Source organism: Schistocerca piceifrons, chromosome 6, assembly GCF_021461385.2.
Source record: "Schistocerca piceifrons isolate TAMUIC-IGC-003096 chromosome 6, iqSchPice1.1, whole genome shotgun sequence".
In the NCBI taxonomy this organism is placed as follows: Eukaryota; Metazoa; Arthropoda; class Insecta; order Orthoptera; family Acrididae; genus Schistocerca; species Schistocerca piceifrons.
In genome coordinates, this window is record NC_060143.1 from 528,836,436 (window position 1) to 528,852,331 (window position 15,896).

At 38.6% G+C, this 15,896-nt stretch overlaps 1 protein-coding gene across 1 annotated transcript in view; it reads left to right on the plus strand.

Moving 5' to 3' along the window:
* The window catches only part of LOC124802583 (ribonucleoside-diphosphate reductase large subunit), a 78,663-nt gene that overhangs the window by 36,227 nt on the left and 26,540 nt on the right, over positions 1-15,896 (plus strand). The window contains exons 6-7 of the mRNA XM_047263456.1: positions 1,665-1,890; positions 3,087-3,328. Of these exons, the coding sequence (XP_047119412.1) occupies positions 1,665-1,890; positions 3,087-3,328 (468 nt within the window). The remainder of the gene's footprint in view (positions 1-1,664; positions 1,891-3,086; positions 3,329-15,896) is intronic.

Genomic DNA, 15,896 nt, shown 5'->3' on the forward strand with positions numbered 1-15,896 from the left:
TTCTACTTTAATGTGTGTGTATTGGCAGTGCTTAATATTGTCTGCTAAAGGTAAGTAGTGGCTGGAAATTCTCTCATATTTATTAGTCCTGCCATTTGAAATTACCTTCAACACATTACTAAGTGCGCTATGCACTGATGTGGCAAGTTGTGAGATAGTGGTGTGCACATATACAGATGGCGGTAGTATCGTGTACACGTGATATAAAAGGGCATTGCATTGGCAGAGCTGTTATTTATAGTCAGATGATGCATGTGAAAAGGTTTCTAATGTGATTATGGCTACACACAGGAACTGACAGACTTAGAACTCGGAACAGCAGTTGTTGCAGCCAGATGCATGGGACATTCCATTTTTAAAATCAGTAGGGAAATCAGTGTTCCCAGGTCCACAGTATGAAGAGTGTGCTGATAATAGCAAATTTCAGACGTTAACTCCCACCATGGACAGTGCAGTGGTCAAGGATCTTTGATTAACAACCAAGAGCAGTGGCATTTGCGTAGAGTAGTGACTGCTAACAGATAAGCAACACCATGTGAAATAACTGCAGAAATCAATGTGGGGCATACAACGAACATATCCATTAGGACAGTACAGCAAAATTTGGTGTTAATGAGCTATGACAGAAGCCAGTGCCTTTTCTAACAGCACAGCTTCACCTGCAGTGCCTTTTCTGGGCTTGTGATCATATTGGTTGAACCCTAGATGACTGGAAAACCATGGCCTCGTCAAGAGTCCGGATACCGGTTCATAAGAGCTGATGATAGGTTAGTGTGCCGCAGCCCATGAAGCTGTGGATCCAAGTTGTCAACAAGCCACTGTGCGAGCTGGTGGTGGCTCCATTGTGATGTAGGCTGTGTTTACAGGGAATGGTGGATCCTCTGTACCATCTGAACTGATCATTGACTAGAAATGGGTATGTTCGGCTGTTTGGGAACCATTTGCAACCATTCATGGACTTCATGTTCCCAAACAACAATGACAGTTACTTGTGGTTGGTTTGAAGAACATTCTGGAAAATTTGAGGGAATTGTTTGGCCACCCAGATAGCCCGGGCTGAATCCCATGAACATTTATACAATATAATCGAGAGGTCAGCTCGTGCACAAAATACTGCACCAGCAGCAGTTTCACAATTATTGATGGTTATAGAGGCAGCATGGTTCAGTATTTCTGCAGGGGATTTCCAATGACATGTTGAGTGCATTCCACGTCGAGGTACTGCACTACGCCGAGTGAAAGGTGTCCAGCACAATATGAGGAGGTATTCCGTGACTTCTGTCCCCTCGGAGTATGTAAACAAATGAGACAACGTGCACAAAATTTTGATACGTGTCTGGCAAGTAAAGCAGAGAGAGTTCCTTTATTCGAGATTACCTATTCTTTCTTTTGCCTGTGGCGAAAGAAAATATTTTTTGTTTTGAAACTCAGTGCTTCAATTTTTATCTGTAAACATCTTTAACTGTGAAGTGGCTTCATCCTGGAGGCACCGACTTTCAATGTGTAATTCATTTTCTTTTTCATTCTTCTGCTTTCTTTTTTATGTGTAAAATGTGTTGAGTACAGCATATTTGAGAGGAAAAAGTGTACTGAGTATAATGTGTAATATAAACTGGAGGAAAAAAGGATCTGCTGATAGAATAATGGAAAATGTATTTTTGCAGCTGTTTCCTGCTGTGCATGAAAGAGGACAGCATTGAAGGTATTTATGATACTTTGAAGCAGTGTGCAATGATTTCCAAATCGGCGGGAGGTATTGGTCTTAGTGTACATTGCATACGAGCTGCTGGAAGTTACATTGCTGGCACCAATGGCACGTCCAATGGCTTGGTTCCTATGCTGCGTGTATATAACAATACATCCAGATATGTGGACCAGGGGGGTAACAAGGTACGCATTGAGCTGTAAATTTAATCACAATAATATAATTTAATTCGCCCACATCCTTTCTTTGCTTAGAAGTGCTTTAAAGGAAAAACATGTATATGTTAAAAGTAAAATATTTTCACACCATTTATTTAAGGAAAACTGCTGTGTGCGAAAGTGTCACATGTTCTTCTTGATCCTTTTATTATTTTTTCTTAAAGCAAATATTTACATGCTAGCTCACATGAAAATGATGTTTCTCAATATGGCATCATGGTATAAAATTTGTTCACTCTTCTTGGCAGTGTGATGTCACAAAGGTGTAGGCTCACAAATCAGCATCAATTACAACAGGCAGCTGCTCCTGACAAAAGACAATGGATGTTATCTTTGAAAGATTAGAGTTCTAACTCAAATTAAATGCTGCAAGCAGACCGAACAAACAACTTTTCCCTTGTGCATGAGAACATCTGAATTTTTAAATAAAACTGGCATAGAATGTGATTTTTAGTCTTAAGAGATTAATAAAGCAAATTAGAGTTTTATGGTTTTATTATCTGTCTGTCTTTTTACCTAAAATTTTAGGTAGATGTTCTTAACATGGTGTCTGGCTCGCCCATGTTTTTTTGTAAGTAGTCATCCGTCACACTTCCCCATGTCTTTCTTTTGGCTCTTCTGTGGTTTCACTTGTGTTTTAATTTCATGTGTAGGACCTTTTGCCTTTCTCCATTGTACCAAGACTTGAGAGAGTGATTGTACAGATCGGCATGAGTGTAGTTCACTACGTGACAATGGTTTTAGTCATTTTATCCACATTTGTTTCTTATAATATGTATAAGGGTTCAGAATTAAGATCTAGTATTGACTGTCATTAATATCTGCAAGTAATGGTGCACCCCATTTTGGCATTGGAACTTTGAGGAAATTTGATTTGTTAATTTACACTGTCCGTTATTGATTTAACTTTCTTTCTGGAAGTTGACGTGAATTGGGGAGAACTGCTATAAAAGAACACTTAATTTTTGATTATATATTTACAAATTTCTTAAATGTGCAGATTGTTGCAAATGAGATAGTTAAGAAGAAATATGCCCCTGAAATGCCATTTACTGTAACTGAATTTACAATAAACTTGTAATGTCTGTCCTGATCTGTTTCTAAGTGAATAAATAAGCAGTCATGGCAAATATGATTTACATCCTTTGCTTCACTACTTACAGAGACCTGGAGCATTTGCAATCTACCTGGAGCCTTGGCATGCAGATGTCTTTGAATTCCTGGACCTGAAAAAGAACACAGGGAAAGAGGAAGTTCGTGCTCGGGACTTGTTTTATGCTTTGTGGATCCCAGATTTATTTATGCGTCGTGTGGAGGCCAATGAAGAATGGAGTTTAATGTGTCCCCACAACTGTCCTGGTCTCCAAGATTGTTGGGGTGAAGAATTTGAAAAACTCTATACAAAGTGAGTATACCAAGCATGTGGAAAATTATAGATATGTTTTAGATTTGAACATATGTGCTTCTGTTTCTCTTCAAAGCCAGTTTCCTGTGCCACCACATTTTGGTCCACTCTCCTCCAATAAAGAAAGAGCAAAGCTTATTAATTACCTGTAGTAGACAGGGTGCATTGGTGCATGTGCTTCTAAAGCTCCCTTTACACTGGAACAGACAGAAGAGAAGCAAATTTGCATATGCAGAAACAAATCTGCATCTGCTAACAATGTACAGAGTATTTGGTAGTGCGCAGTGTCATTGACTTGTACCTGCCCATAAGCATTTACACTGGAGCTAACGGAGAAGAAAGTGAGAGACTGTATTGTTTATTAGTGCTAACATTATTGCAGTAAAGTTGCTTAAACTTATACTTTATACACTGTATTACAGATCTGATGGCGAACAGAAATGTACATATTGGTGTAGGAAAGGGAGAATGTAGTTGTACGGTCTGTACGTACACATGTAATAAATGGAGGCAGTGTACTTCACTCTGAATTGCAACTCCAGCTGTCCTTAACATTAGCCCAAAACAATGTACATATTTCATGTGGTGCTTTTTGCCGTCTTCACTTTACAATGGATGTGGAAATTTGAAAACAGAATACTAATTACTGACAACTAACATAATATAAGGAGAGGCTAGCACTTACACTCAGGTTATTAGCAACTGCGAACATATGTGCATTTCAGTAACTGATTTATATCAGATAGTTTCTGATGTCTGCAGTGATCTAAGAAAGACAGTGTAAATGAAATATAATTAATGGATATGTGAAATATACATATGACCAGTCACATACCGTATTTACTCGAATATAAGCCACACTTTTTTTCAGGTTTTTGTAATCCAAAAAACCGCGTTTGGCTTAGAATCGAGTGCAAAGTAAGCGGAATTTCTGAAAAATGTTGGTAGGTGATGCCACAACTAACTTCTGCCATCTAATATATGTAGCACTACACAGGCATGCTTTGCAGGCACAAAGATAAATACTGGCGCCAAAACCTATGCGTCAGTAAATAAATTAAAAGAAAAGGTAGAAGAATGAAAACATTATGCCATGTATTCTTTTGTGTTTGCTGCTATATTATTTAAATCCTGTCTGCCTAATAAACTACAAAATTAGAGTGAGGCAACAGCAAACGCGGAAGAATATACATATAATGCCATGTTTATGTTCTTATTATTCTTATGCTGAATAGTGATACAGTCAGAAATGAAGCACGAATCTAAGATGACTCTAATTTCTGTGCAGAATGTAATGTACTAAAGAGGCGTCTGCAAAGATTTTCAAATGGAGAAAAATGTTCGCTAAACTCTCTTTCGAAACAAATTCTATCATACGCAGTCTATTATTTGGTTCTTGTTGATCATTATCAAAGAAAGCAGCAGTGTAAGTAACAACAAATAGCAGTCTCTTGCCGTTGTTTCGGTTATGAGACAATTCCTCTCTCTTTTTTTTTTTTTTAAATTCTAAGCCGCGGTAGCACGCACAAAAGCAAGCCATGCTGCGAGCGGCGACAGGTCGTAAACACTCATTATCAGAATGCGACAAACAATCCATGACACAGTACAATAATGCATTTCAGCTTAGAGTGACGTAAACACGTATAACAAAGAGAACGGCACTGATCAGATCAAAGCAAAATAAGCAATTGATGCAAACAAGACGAAGCGCGTGAAAAAGGAAGGGTACCCGTATAAGTACAGACAGAGCGCCCGACACATAGCAATGGCTACTTGGTAAAGCTTAACTGTTAAGCTTACGACTCGAACCAAACTATTGTAGCTGTATCTTCATCCATTGGACCTCAGTTGTGTCTCATGTTACAATGGACCAACTTTGTTTCTGTTTGGAGGGGCGGTCTATAACTTTTCTCCCCTCTTGAATTTCGAGTCTGAAATTTCAGGTGCGGCTTAGATTCGGGATAATTTTTTTTTTCCTTGATTTCGAGTCTCATTTTTCAGGTGCGGCTTAGATTCGAGTAAATACAGTAGGTTACTTGATAAAATCTACTTTAACTGTAGTTTGTTAGGGGACAGATAGTGTGATTCTGGGTAAACCATTTTTATTTATCGTAAAAAATCTCTTAACATAAGATACTATTAACGTAAGCAATTAGAATGATAAGTCTTTTGTTTATTTTTAATTTTAATCAGCATACTAGATATATATTTTCACTTCTTTGCTTTCAAGGAAATTTATTGTTTTTCTCTTTCTCAATAAAAAAAATAATTGAACTTATTCACTCCATTCATGCTTGATGCAAGCATCTAATAATATCATCATCTTTCTCACATCTCCAGTAGGGCATTTTTAAGTGTTTTGCAGATTTTGACCAATCGTATTTTTGTTTTGGTTCAGCACTTCCGCTGTAGATCTCTTGGAACCTAGAAGCACATACATGTATACTTTTCTATCAGCAACATTGCACTCTCTTCAGACCATCCCATTGCTCATGGAAATCCTGTCAGCAACACAAGTAGACAAAAGCTTTCTGCATTGCTACAGTGAAGTAGAGAGGATTCAAACTTCCTTTGATGGTTTGCTGGGAAACCAACTGTTGGCAGAACATGTGAATGTGAATGTGAATACAAGGGGCGATTGAAAAGTCCTTCCAAAGTCCGAGAGATGGCACCAATGGTGCATATCAAGTTAGTAGCATCTTTGGAAAGAACACACACCAAGTTTCTGCCATATTGGTCTATTTCTTTGCATTTAGCATTTGTGTGTGTCAAGGAAGTAGAGTGATCGTCAAAAAATGAACAAAAAAGAATTTCGTGGGGTGATTAAACATTACTTTATATGAGACAAAACACCTCAGGAGACTAAAGAGAACCTTGATAAACATTATGGTGACTCTACACCTTCGATTAGAACAGTTCATAAGTGGTTTCAAAATTTTTGTAGTGGCCGTATGGGCACAAGTGATGCCGAACGTTCTGGACGCCATGTGGAGGTTATGACTTCAGCCATCATTGATAAAATCCATGATAGGAGATTGATGACAGAAGAGATAAGGTGCGTGAGATTACTAATGCTGTGGGCATCTCAAATGAATGGGTACATAATATTTTGCATAAACATTTGGACATGAGAAAGCTATCCGCAAGATGGGTTCCGCGGTTGCTCATGCTTGACCAAATATGGAATCGTGTGAAGTGTTGCAAGGATTGTTTGCAGCTGTTCAGGAAGAATCCGCATGGCTTTAAGCGTCATTTCGTCACTGTGGATGAAATATGGATACGTTACTATACTCCTGAGACCAAACAACAATCTAAACAATGGGTTACCAAGCGAGAATCTGCACCAAAAAAGTCGAAGACCATTCCTTCGGCCAGAAAGGTTATGGCGACTGTCTTTTCGGATACCGTAGGTGCAACCACAACGGAGGGGTATCTGTCGAGAGGCCAGACAAACGTGTGGTTCCTGAAGAGGGGCAACAGCCTTTTCAGTGGTTGCAGGGACAACAGTATGGATGATTGACTGATCTGGCCTTGTAACACTAACCAAAACGGCCTTGCTGTGCTGGTACTGCGAATGGCTGAAAGCAAGGGGAAACTACAGCCGTAATTTTTCCTGAGGGCATGCAGCTTTACTGTAGGATTGGACGATAAATAGTTTGGACAAGAAGAGAATAGAAGCTTTCGAAATGTGGTGCTACAGAAGAATGCTGAAGTTTAGATGGGTAGATCACATAACTAATGAGGAGGTATTGAATAGGATTAGGGAGAAGAGAAGTTTGTGGCACAACTTGACTAGAAGAAGGGATCGGTTGGTAGGACGTGCTCTGAGGCATCAAGGGATCACAAATTTAGCATTGGAGGGCAGCGTGGAGGGTAAAAATCATAGAGGGAGACCAAGAGATGAATACACTAAGCAGAGTCAGAAGGGTGTAGGTTGCAGTAAGTACTGGGAGATTAAGAAGCTTGCACAGGATAGAGTAGCATGGAGAGCTGCATCAAACCAGTCTCAGGACTGAAGACAACAACAACAAGGGATAATCCTCATCGACTATCTGGAAAAGGGTAAAACTATTACAGGTGCATATTATTCATTGTTATTGGACCGTTTGAAAACAGAGCTGCAAGAAAGACGCCGGCGATTGGACCACAAAAAAGTCCTTTTCCATCACGACAGTGCACCAGCACACGCCTCGTCAGTTGTGGTCGCAAAGTTAATGGAAATAGGATTCCAACTCATTTCACATCCCCCCCCCCCTCATTCTCTGCGGACTTGGCTCCCTCGGACTACTAGTTGTTCCCCAATTTGAAGAAATGGCTGGCAGGACAAAGATTTTATTCAAATGAGGAGGTGATTGCAGCAACTAATAGCTATTTTGCAGACTTGGCCAATTCCTATTATTCGGAAGGTATCAACTGTGTTGAAAAATAAAAAAGGTTTACCCCAAACACGTAAGTAGTTTTTATTTTTGCACAGACTTTTCAAAAGCCCTTCATAGTGCATGACTAAATGCTGTATGTGCACACATAAATAGTTGTTACACCAAGAGACTTCTCATTCACTGTTGCATGTTTGCTTGGGTTTGCTTCAGTGTAAAGAGGGCTTTAAAGCAGAGGGATTTTGGCTAGCTTTTGAGGCACACGCATGCAGAATAACATATGGCATACTTACAGTGTAAAATTAGTAATAGTTTCAAAAGTAGTTGCGCTGTTAAGAGTATAAGTGAGAGAAAAGTCTATATGTATCAGTTTAACTACAAGCGAGTTGGTTGCTCTCCCTCATTTTTCTGTACTGTTTCCATTCTAAAATTCCAATTATTATAGTAAAGATTTTTTTCTGTTGCACACAACTGAAAGATAAAATAAATATCATGTTGCTTCTATCCTAATGCAAGCCTTTTTATTTCATTTTGGATGCTTGTCAGCCATTCAAAGTACGTATTTATTTAAGAAATTTATTATGTGGCTTTACAAAACTGGTAGAGCCTTGTCTAAGAAGAAAAATTCCTAGGTATTTGCGAATGAAACACCAGTGTGTTTCCATTGGTTCCAACTTTCACTGGATGAAAAATGCTAAAAGGGAAATCTAACTCTTAATACATAAATTACATTGATCCAGAATTAATATGTGTGGGAAACTAAAAATATGATCTCAATTTATCATCTTCATCACAAGACAGTCTTTCTGAATGGAACAAGACTGTTGACTTGTCTGGAAGAACACACATTGTGATAAAGAATGTTAAGGAATTTCACTGTAGGGGTTCATGGATTACAGTAGTATTTCACTGCTTATGAAATCTTAGGCTCATCACATAATACACTAAAATTCAGTATTGCATTGCTTTGAGTCTTGCTTCAGAGTAATTCAGTATTGGTTTATGAGATTGCTTTCTACAAGGGTAGTCCCAAAAGTAAGGTCTCCTATTTTTTTTATAAGTACAGAACTCTGTTTGTGTGGCAGTTGGTCACACTGTTATGAAGAGTGCTTCACGCACTGTGTGTAAACATGCACACGCCACACTGAGGCGCTCAGTCTTGGCTTGGCAGCCATTAAGAATGGAGCTCCCGTTGGATGTTACCGCCAAGTGCGAATTGCCCGCAGTTATTCGGTTTTTGAACGCAAAGGGCACTGCACCGATTGAAATCCATCACCAATTGACGGAAGTGTATGGTGAGTCATGCATGGATGTCAAAAATGTTCGTAAGTGGTGTAGAGAGTTTGCAGCTGGTCGGACCGAAATTCACGCAAAGGAGCAGGAGACTGTCAATTTCTGAGGAGACAGTGTTGGAGGTTGAGCAAAGTATGCGTGAAGATTGGCGGATCACCCAGGACGATCTCTGCACTTTGGTTCCTGAGGGTTCCCGAATTACTGCTCACAGAATTTTAACGGAAGCATTGAACTACCAGAAGGTGTGCGCAAGATAGGTGCCACGCATGCTGACTGAGGGCCACATGCACCAATGAGTTGATGCTTCCTGTGCATTTCTTCACCGCCTTGCAGACAAACAGGACAATTTTCTGGACTCAATTGTCATGGGTGGCGAAACCGGGGCATACCACTTTACACCTGAGAGCGAGCAACAATCATGCCAGTGGCGGCATCCTTCTTCACCAAAGCCGAGGAAATTCAAACAAACACGATCTGCTGGTAAAGTCATGACAACCGTTTTTTTGGGATTGGAAAGGGGTATTGTTGGTCGACTTTATGCCCACTGAGACCACAATTAATGCTGACAGGTACTGTGAGACTGAAAAAACTCAAACCGAGCAATTCAGAACCAGAGAAAAGGAATGTTGAGCAAGGGCGTACACATTCTCCATGACAACGCTCGCCCACACATCGCTCAGCAAACTGTTGCTCTCCTGCGAGAGTTGTAGTGGAACATAATCACCCACCCACCCACCCTATAGTCCTGACTTGGCACCCAGTGACTATCACCTGTTCCCTAGGTTAAAAACATTTGGCCTGAAAGCGATTCAGCTCCGGCGACGAGGTAAAAGAAGAGGTTCATAACTTTCTGAACAGCATGGCAGCGAGCTGGTATCACATGGGCATACCAAAACTGCCACAGCGTCTACAAAAATACATCGACAGAAATGGTGATTATGTCAAAAAATAGGTAAATGTTCAAGCTGTAAACTGATGTAAACCACTGTAGAAATCAACAGGTCTATGTACTTATAAAAAAAAAAAATAGGAAACCTTACATTTGAGATTACCCTCGTACAATTTAATCTGTCAGTGATGTACTGGTTAATGAAAACCTTTCCCAAAAACTGATAAAGTGATTGGAATAGTAAGATAATAACATATGTTGTTAGTGTATTTCAAATGTTCAGGTTATTTGAATGTGCTCAACATTGTAAATAGAATGCCTATATGAGGAAAGGTAAAGACACCAGAGAAAGTGAAGGAGTATTACAAGATCTGATAAATGGAATGAACAAGTACAGAATATGAATTGAGAGTAAATTGAAGAAAGATTAAAGTAATGAGAAGTAGCAGAAATGAGAACAACCAAAAACGTATCATAATAGTTGATCATGAAGTAGATGAAGTTAAGGAATCCTGCTACATAGACAGCAAAATAACGCGCGATGGACAGAGCGAGGATGAAATAAAAAGCAGACTAACACTGGCAAAAAGGGCATTCCTTGCAAATCATTACCAAACGTAGATAAAAATCTACTCACCAAGTGGCGACAAAACACACACATAAAAGACTGTTATGATAGGCAAGTCTTAGGAGCCAGTAGCTCCTGTCGGCAAAAGTTGAAGGAGAAGGAAGAAGGGTGAAGGAAAAGGACTGGAGAGGTCTAGAAAAAGGAGTAGATTTTGGAAAAGTCTCCCTGAACTGCGGGTCAGGGCACAATTACTGTATGGGATGAGAAGGAAAGAGGACAGCATCGTATGTTAGTGAAACATGGACAGTGAGAAAACTGGGAAAGAAGAAAATTGAAGCATTTGAGATTTTGTGCTACAAAAGAACATTGAAAACTAGATGGACTTGATGTGGTAAGGAATGAAGTGGTCTTCCAGAGAATCAATGAGGAAAGCATCACATGGAAAACACTGATAAGAAGAATGCACAGGATGGTAGTACATCTGCTACAACATCATGGAATAACTTCTATGGTACTAGAGGGAGTTTTGGAAGGTGAAAACTGTAGAGGAAGACAGATTGGAATACATCTAGGAAATAATTGAGGATTTAGATTGCACGTGCTACTCTGAGAAATAATTACATAAGTATATAATAAGGAAATGTTGTGCCTTAATCAAACACAATTTATCTTGTTTAAGTACTGAAACAGGTTTCTGACGAGTTTCTCTGTCATCAGTGAGTCCAATTATTCTCTGTTAAATAACATATAAAGAATTTATGCATTATAATACCTAATGTCTTAATAAAAGTACTGACAGAAATATTTACAGGAAAAATATATACAATAGTATTACATATTGGTGTTCACGTGGCACTCTGTTATTTGCAGAGATAATTATTGCCTTCTAGTATATCACCTGCAATTAATAAGAGTTCTTCATTGCTTTGATATACAATTGGCCAAATTTTAGGCCTAATGGGAAACTGTAGATTTTTAAAATTAGTGACCAGTCATTGTTTTTTGTTGTAGACACTGATTTGCTGTTTTATCCTTTGACTAGTGGTTTTTTGTAACTACTAGTTTTCAAAAAATGTGTTAAAGTACATGCTGATTGTTAATAGGCTTTGTGGAATGGGCAGGGATGGGTGATTGTATGTAAATGTGTGTAGTTGCTTTTTGAAGATGACATTTTTTCACTTGTCTACAGTGTGGTTGAGTAGAACTTCTGAGCATGAACCATTACATTGTTTGTGTGATGTCCACTTGTTCTGTGGCGTTGTGTGTGTGTGTATGTGTGTGTGTGTGTATTTTGGTCTCCTGATGGTTATTTTAGACCAAATTATTTGCTGGATGTGAATTTCAGGAGACCAGCTGCAATATCCAATTGTGGCATGTGAAAATTTGTAGTGGACCGGGAGTCATGGATTTGCCACTTATTGTGAGAGGTGGCTATCTTTGCAGGCTTCACGACTCGACTCTAACATCCTAATGTCACAGTCCACGTCCTTATATTGTAGTCTTACGTGTGCCTTCCTTTAGGCCGTATCCTACGTAAGCGATAGCAGCGATCAACAGCACGTGACAGCTTCAGGCAACAGAACAAAGTATCAGGTAGTTATGGAAATATCCTAGGTGAATGACACCGGTGGGGCTGCCTGTCCTCAACGATAACTTGCGACATTTGAATATTGTCGCTGCTGCATGCATGACAGTGACGGTGAGAGTGACAGCAATGAGTCTTCTTGCCAAAGCATTGGAGTGGACATGCCGAATGCTGTGAAATACTTATCTGGTTTTTCGAAACATTACAATGAGAAAATTTAATTTTTGGTATCTTTGCTTAATAAAGAACTAATTTTTTAAATTTTTTTCCCCATCATAGTTACTGTGCTGTATGAAACTAAATAATGACTGTGTGAAATTTTTGAGAGTGTAGAGGTAAAAAAGCATTTCATAAATTTTTCATATGGTTCATTTTAGGTCACACGTATTTGTGTATAAAATATATCCAACATATTGAAATTGTATTTAAAGTTCTCTCTTAGTTCGGGAGATTTCAGATGGTAATGTGTGGCGGAAGGGTCATACACGCTGTGCCAAATTGTTTCCCTGTGCATCATGAATAATATGGTCATGAAAATTGTCATTTTGTAAACAATTAAAGATATTGAACTTTGTAGAGTTCTAGTTTTCTGCTAGCTGTTTAAATGAGGTGTCAAAAAGTTCATCTCTTCAAGGCCTAGATATTTTGTGCATAAAAGATGCACTGGTGTGATATTTAATTGTCAAAAAGACTTCATTCGAATCGCGTACTAAATTTAGGACACTTCGAGTATATGAGATGCTAGGAAGGTGAATGAGGTTTCAGTCAGATCTTACTTTCTGAATAAAACTTAAATAAAAGAATGAAAGAAATCAACCAAATATTTTATGAAATGCTATGTCTAAAGGAAAGAAACAGAATAGAGAAATGTTTTATGTGGCTTTGAATTATGCTTGAAATATTACACAGCAAATGAGGGCATCAGGAATTATTTTTCTCTGTTTCATATCATACTTTTAGACAAAGCATTTCACTAAGTGTTTGACTTTCCTCCAAAAATTTTGTATGCTTTATTTATGCAGACTATTTAGATTAATCAAAACACTTGGCATTAACATCAATTGCCAATAAATTAAATTTCCAGCAATCAAATATCAGTAAAATTTCATGGTTGTTTAATGTGTTTCATTAGGAATAAGAGATATACTGGGATAGATGTGTATACACTGTTTCATATCGAGTACTTCAGCAAGACCTTAAAGATATAGTATGAGATGCAGTATAAAGAGTGTAATAAAACTTAGTACACAGAACAGGTGATAGGACTGTAGTTGAGTTAGTTACAGTGTAGCCTGTGCTGATCCCGGACCCATGATGATTCACATTACTGGGCAAAGGTGCTCTTGTTGCACAGCAGACACCTTGTGGGAAAGTAATTCATTTTTCTGTATTTACATTGGTCAATCATTCTTCTGCACATATTGGCTGGTGAAAGTTTTTGGTCACACAAGAATTCAATTAATTAATGAAATAGTCGAATTTATCTCTGCTCGTTGTGTATAACTGAAGAATTTGTCTAGGGATCTTCATAGTTCAATAATTATGAAATTCTTCATGAAGATCTTTCCCTCCATAAATTTCATGGAAAGCACTCCTTATTGCCGTATTTTCCTAAGTAAAGCTGTCAACAGGGGATGTCAAATTGATTCCATATTTTTAGATTCCCAGAAGGCTTTCGACACCGTTCCTCACAAGCAGTCTTATAACCAAACTGCGTGCCTGCAGAGTATCGCCTCAGTTGTGTGGCTGGATTCGTGATTTCCTGTCAGAAAGGTCACAGTTCGTAGTAATAGACGGAAAGTCATAGAGTAAAACAGAAGTAAGATCCAGTGTTCCCCAAGGAAGTTTTATAGGCCCTCTATTGTTCCTGATCTATATTAATGACATAGGAGACAATCTGAGTAGCTGTCTTGGATTGCTTGCAGATGATTCTGTCATTTAGCGTCTTGTAAAGTCATCAGGTGGTCAAAACGACTTGCAAAATGATTTAGATAAGATATCTGTATGGTGTGAAAAGTGGCAATCGACCCTGAATAAGGAAAAATGTGAAGTTATTCACATGTGAGTAGTAAAAGAAATTAGCTAAATTTCGACTATGCGATAAGGCTGTAAATTCAACTAAATACTAAGGGGTTACAACTACAAATAACCTAAATTGGAATGATCACATAGATAATATTGTGGGTAGAGCAAACCAAAGACTACGATTCATTGACAGAACACTTAGAAGGTGCAACAGGTCTACTAAAGAGACTGCTTACACCACACTTGTCCACCCTATTCTGGAGTGTTGCTGTGAGGTGTGGGATCCACATCAGGTGGGACTGGCAGATGACATTGAAAAAGGCCAGCTGGTTTTGTATTATCGTGAAATAGGGGAGACATGATACATGAATTGGAGTGGCAATCATTAAAACAAAGGAGTTCTTCGTTGCAACGGGATCTTCTTATGAAATTTCAATCACTGGTTTTCTCCTCCGATTGCGAAAACATTCTGTAGGCACCCACCTACATAGGGAGAAATGCCATTACGATAAAATAAGAGTTTGTTCTTTATCTTGATCTCGCTAAGTGGAAAGCAAGAAATGTTGCGAGCTTAAAGGGAGGCGTACATATGACTGAGATATAAGGATGTGGACTGAGACAAACGGAGGTTTGGAGTAAGCTGTGAAGTGTGCACAGATAGCCAAAGTTGTTAAGTCGACTGCTTGCATAATTGGAAAATCCAGGTTCAAGTCACGATCCAGCACAAATTTTAATATGTCGCAATTGGTTAATGCATCTATATCTGTTGCAGCTGATGTCCCAAAAAAACTCGTATTCAGTGAATAATTTGGAATACTGTTTCGTGAAGCTGGTGGTTGTCAAATAATATATAAACAATGTAGGAAAAGATGGATTGCTACTTACCTTAAAGAAGGCCCCTTAAGTTGCAGACAGGCACAGTTAAGACACTTACACAAAGCTTTTGGCCACAGCCTTTATCTGCAAAAAAGAAATGGAGAAATAACGCACAGTTTGTACTCACAGGCAAGCACACATGACCACCAACTGTGGCAGCTCAGGCCAGAATGTGTTTTATGGCTCCAGCTTCCAGAGTTGGGCGAAAGCTTTGTGTAAGTTTCTTTTAATTGAGCCTGTCTGCAAACTTAAAGTTCTGTTGCATAGTGCTGTGTATTCACTCATTACTTCTTACTTTGGCTTTTTGTACATGGTAAATTTCTTTTCTTGTGAGTTTCTGTGGAGCGATATTGCTGTGTTTCAGAATTTTTAAGTCTGTGTTTATATCTGTTGGTCTGTTTGGTGATCAACAAATGCGGAATGACTGCCGTTACTTTCAAGTGCCCCTCTGTGTTCAGTGTATATGATGATAGAATTTCTACTTTTTGTCCAATGTAAATTGAGTTGGTGTTTTTATATGTTAGTGGTAGATTCCAGTTGTGTTGTTTCTTTGTATTAGTTGCCCTCAGTTTGTGTTGGATAGAGTTGTCTGTTCTGTAGATAATTTTCAAACCTTGTTTTTGGAATATGTTGCTTATTCTGTGAGCTGCTTTGTTTTTGTAGGTGACATTAGTTGTTGTGGATGCTTCTTTTTTAGATGTGTTGTTTTTTCCTATGTGTTTTTGTCCTGTGTGCCAGTGGTTGTGCTCAGGTGCTCATCTGTTTACAGCATTGTGTTGGGTGCATCATTTTTGTTTTAATTTTTTGGTCTAGTTTGTCTGTAATGTTTGTTTTTGTATCTATTTTCAACAACTGTTTACTTATTTTTAGCTCATTGAGGGGTACTCCATTCAGTCTGTGTAGCACCTGTCTGAAACTAGCTTTGTTGTGGGTAAGGAGATGGTTAGATTTTTTTG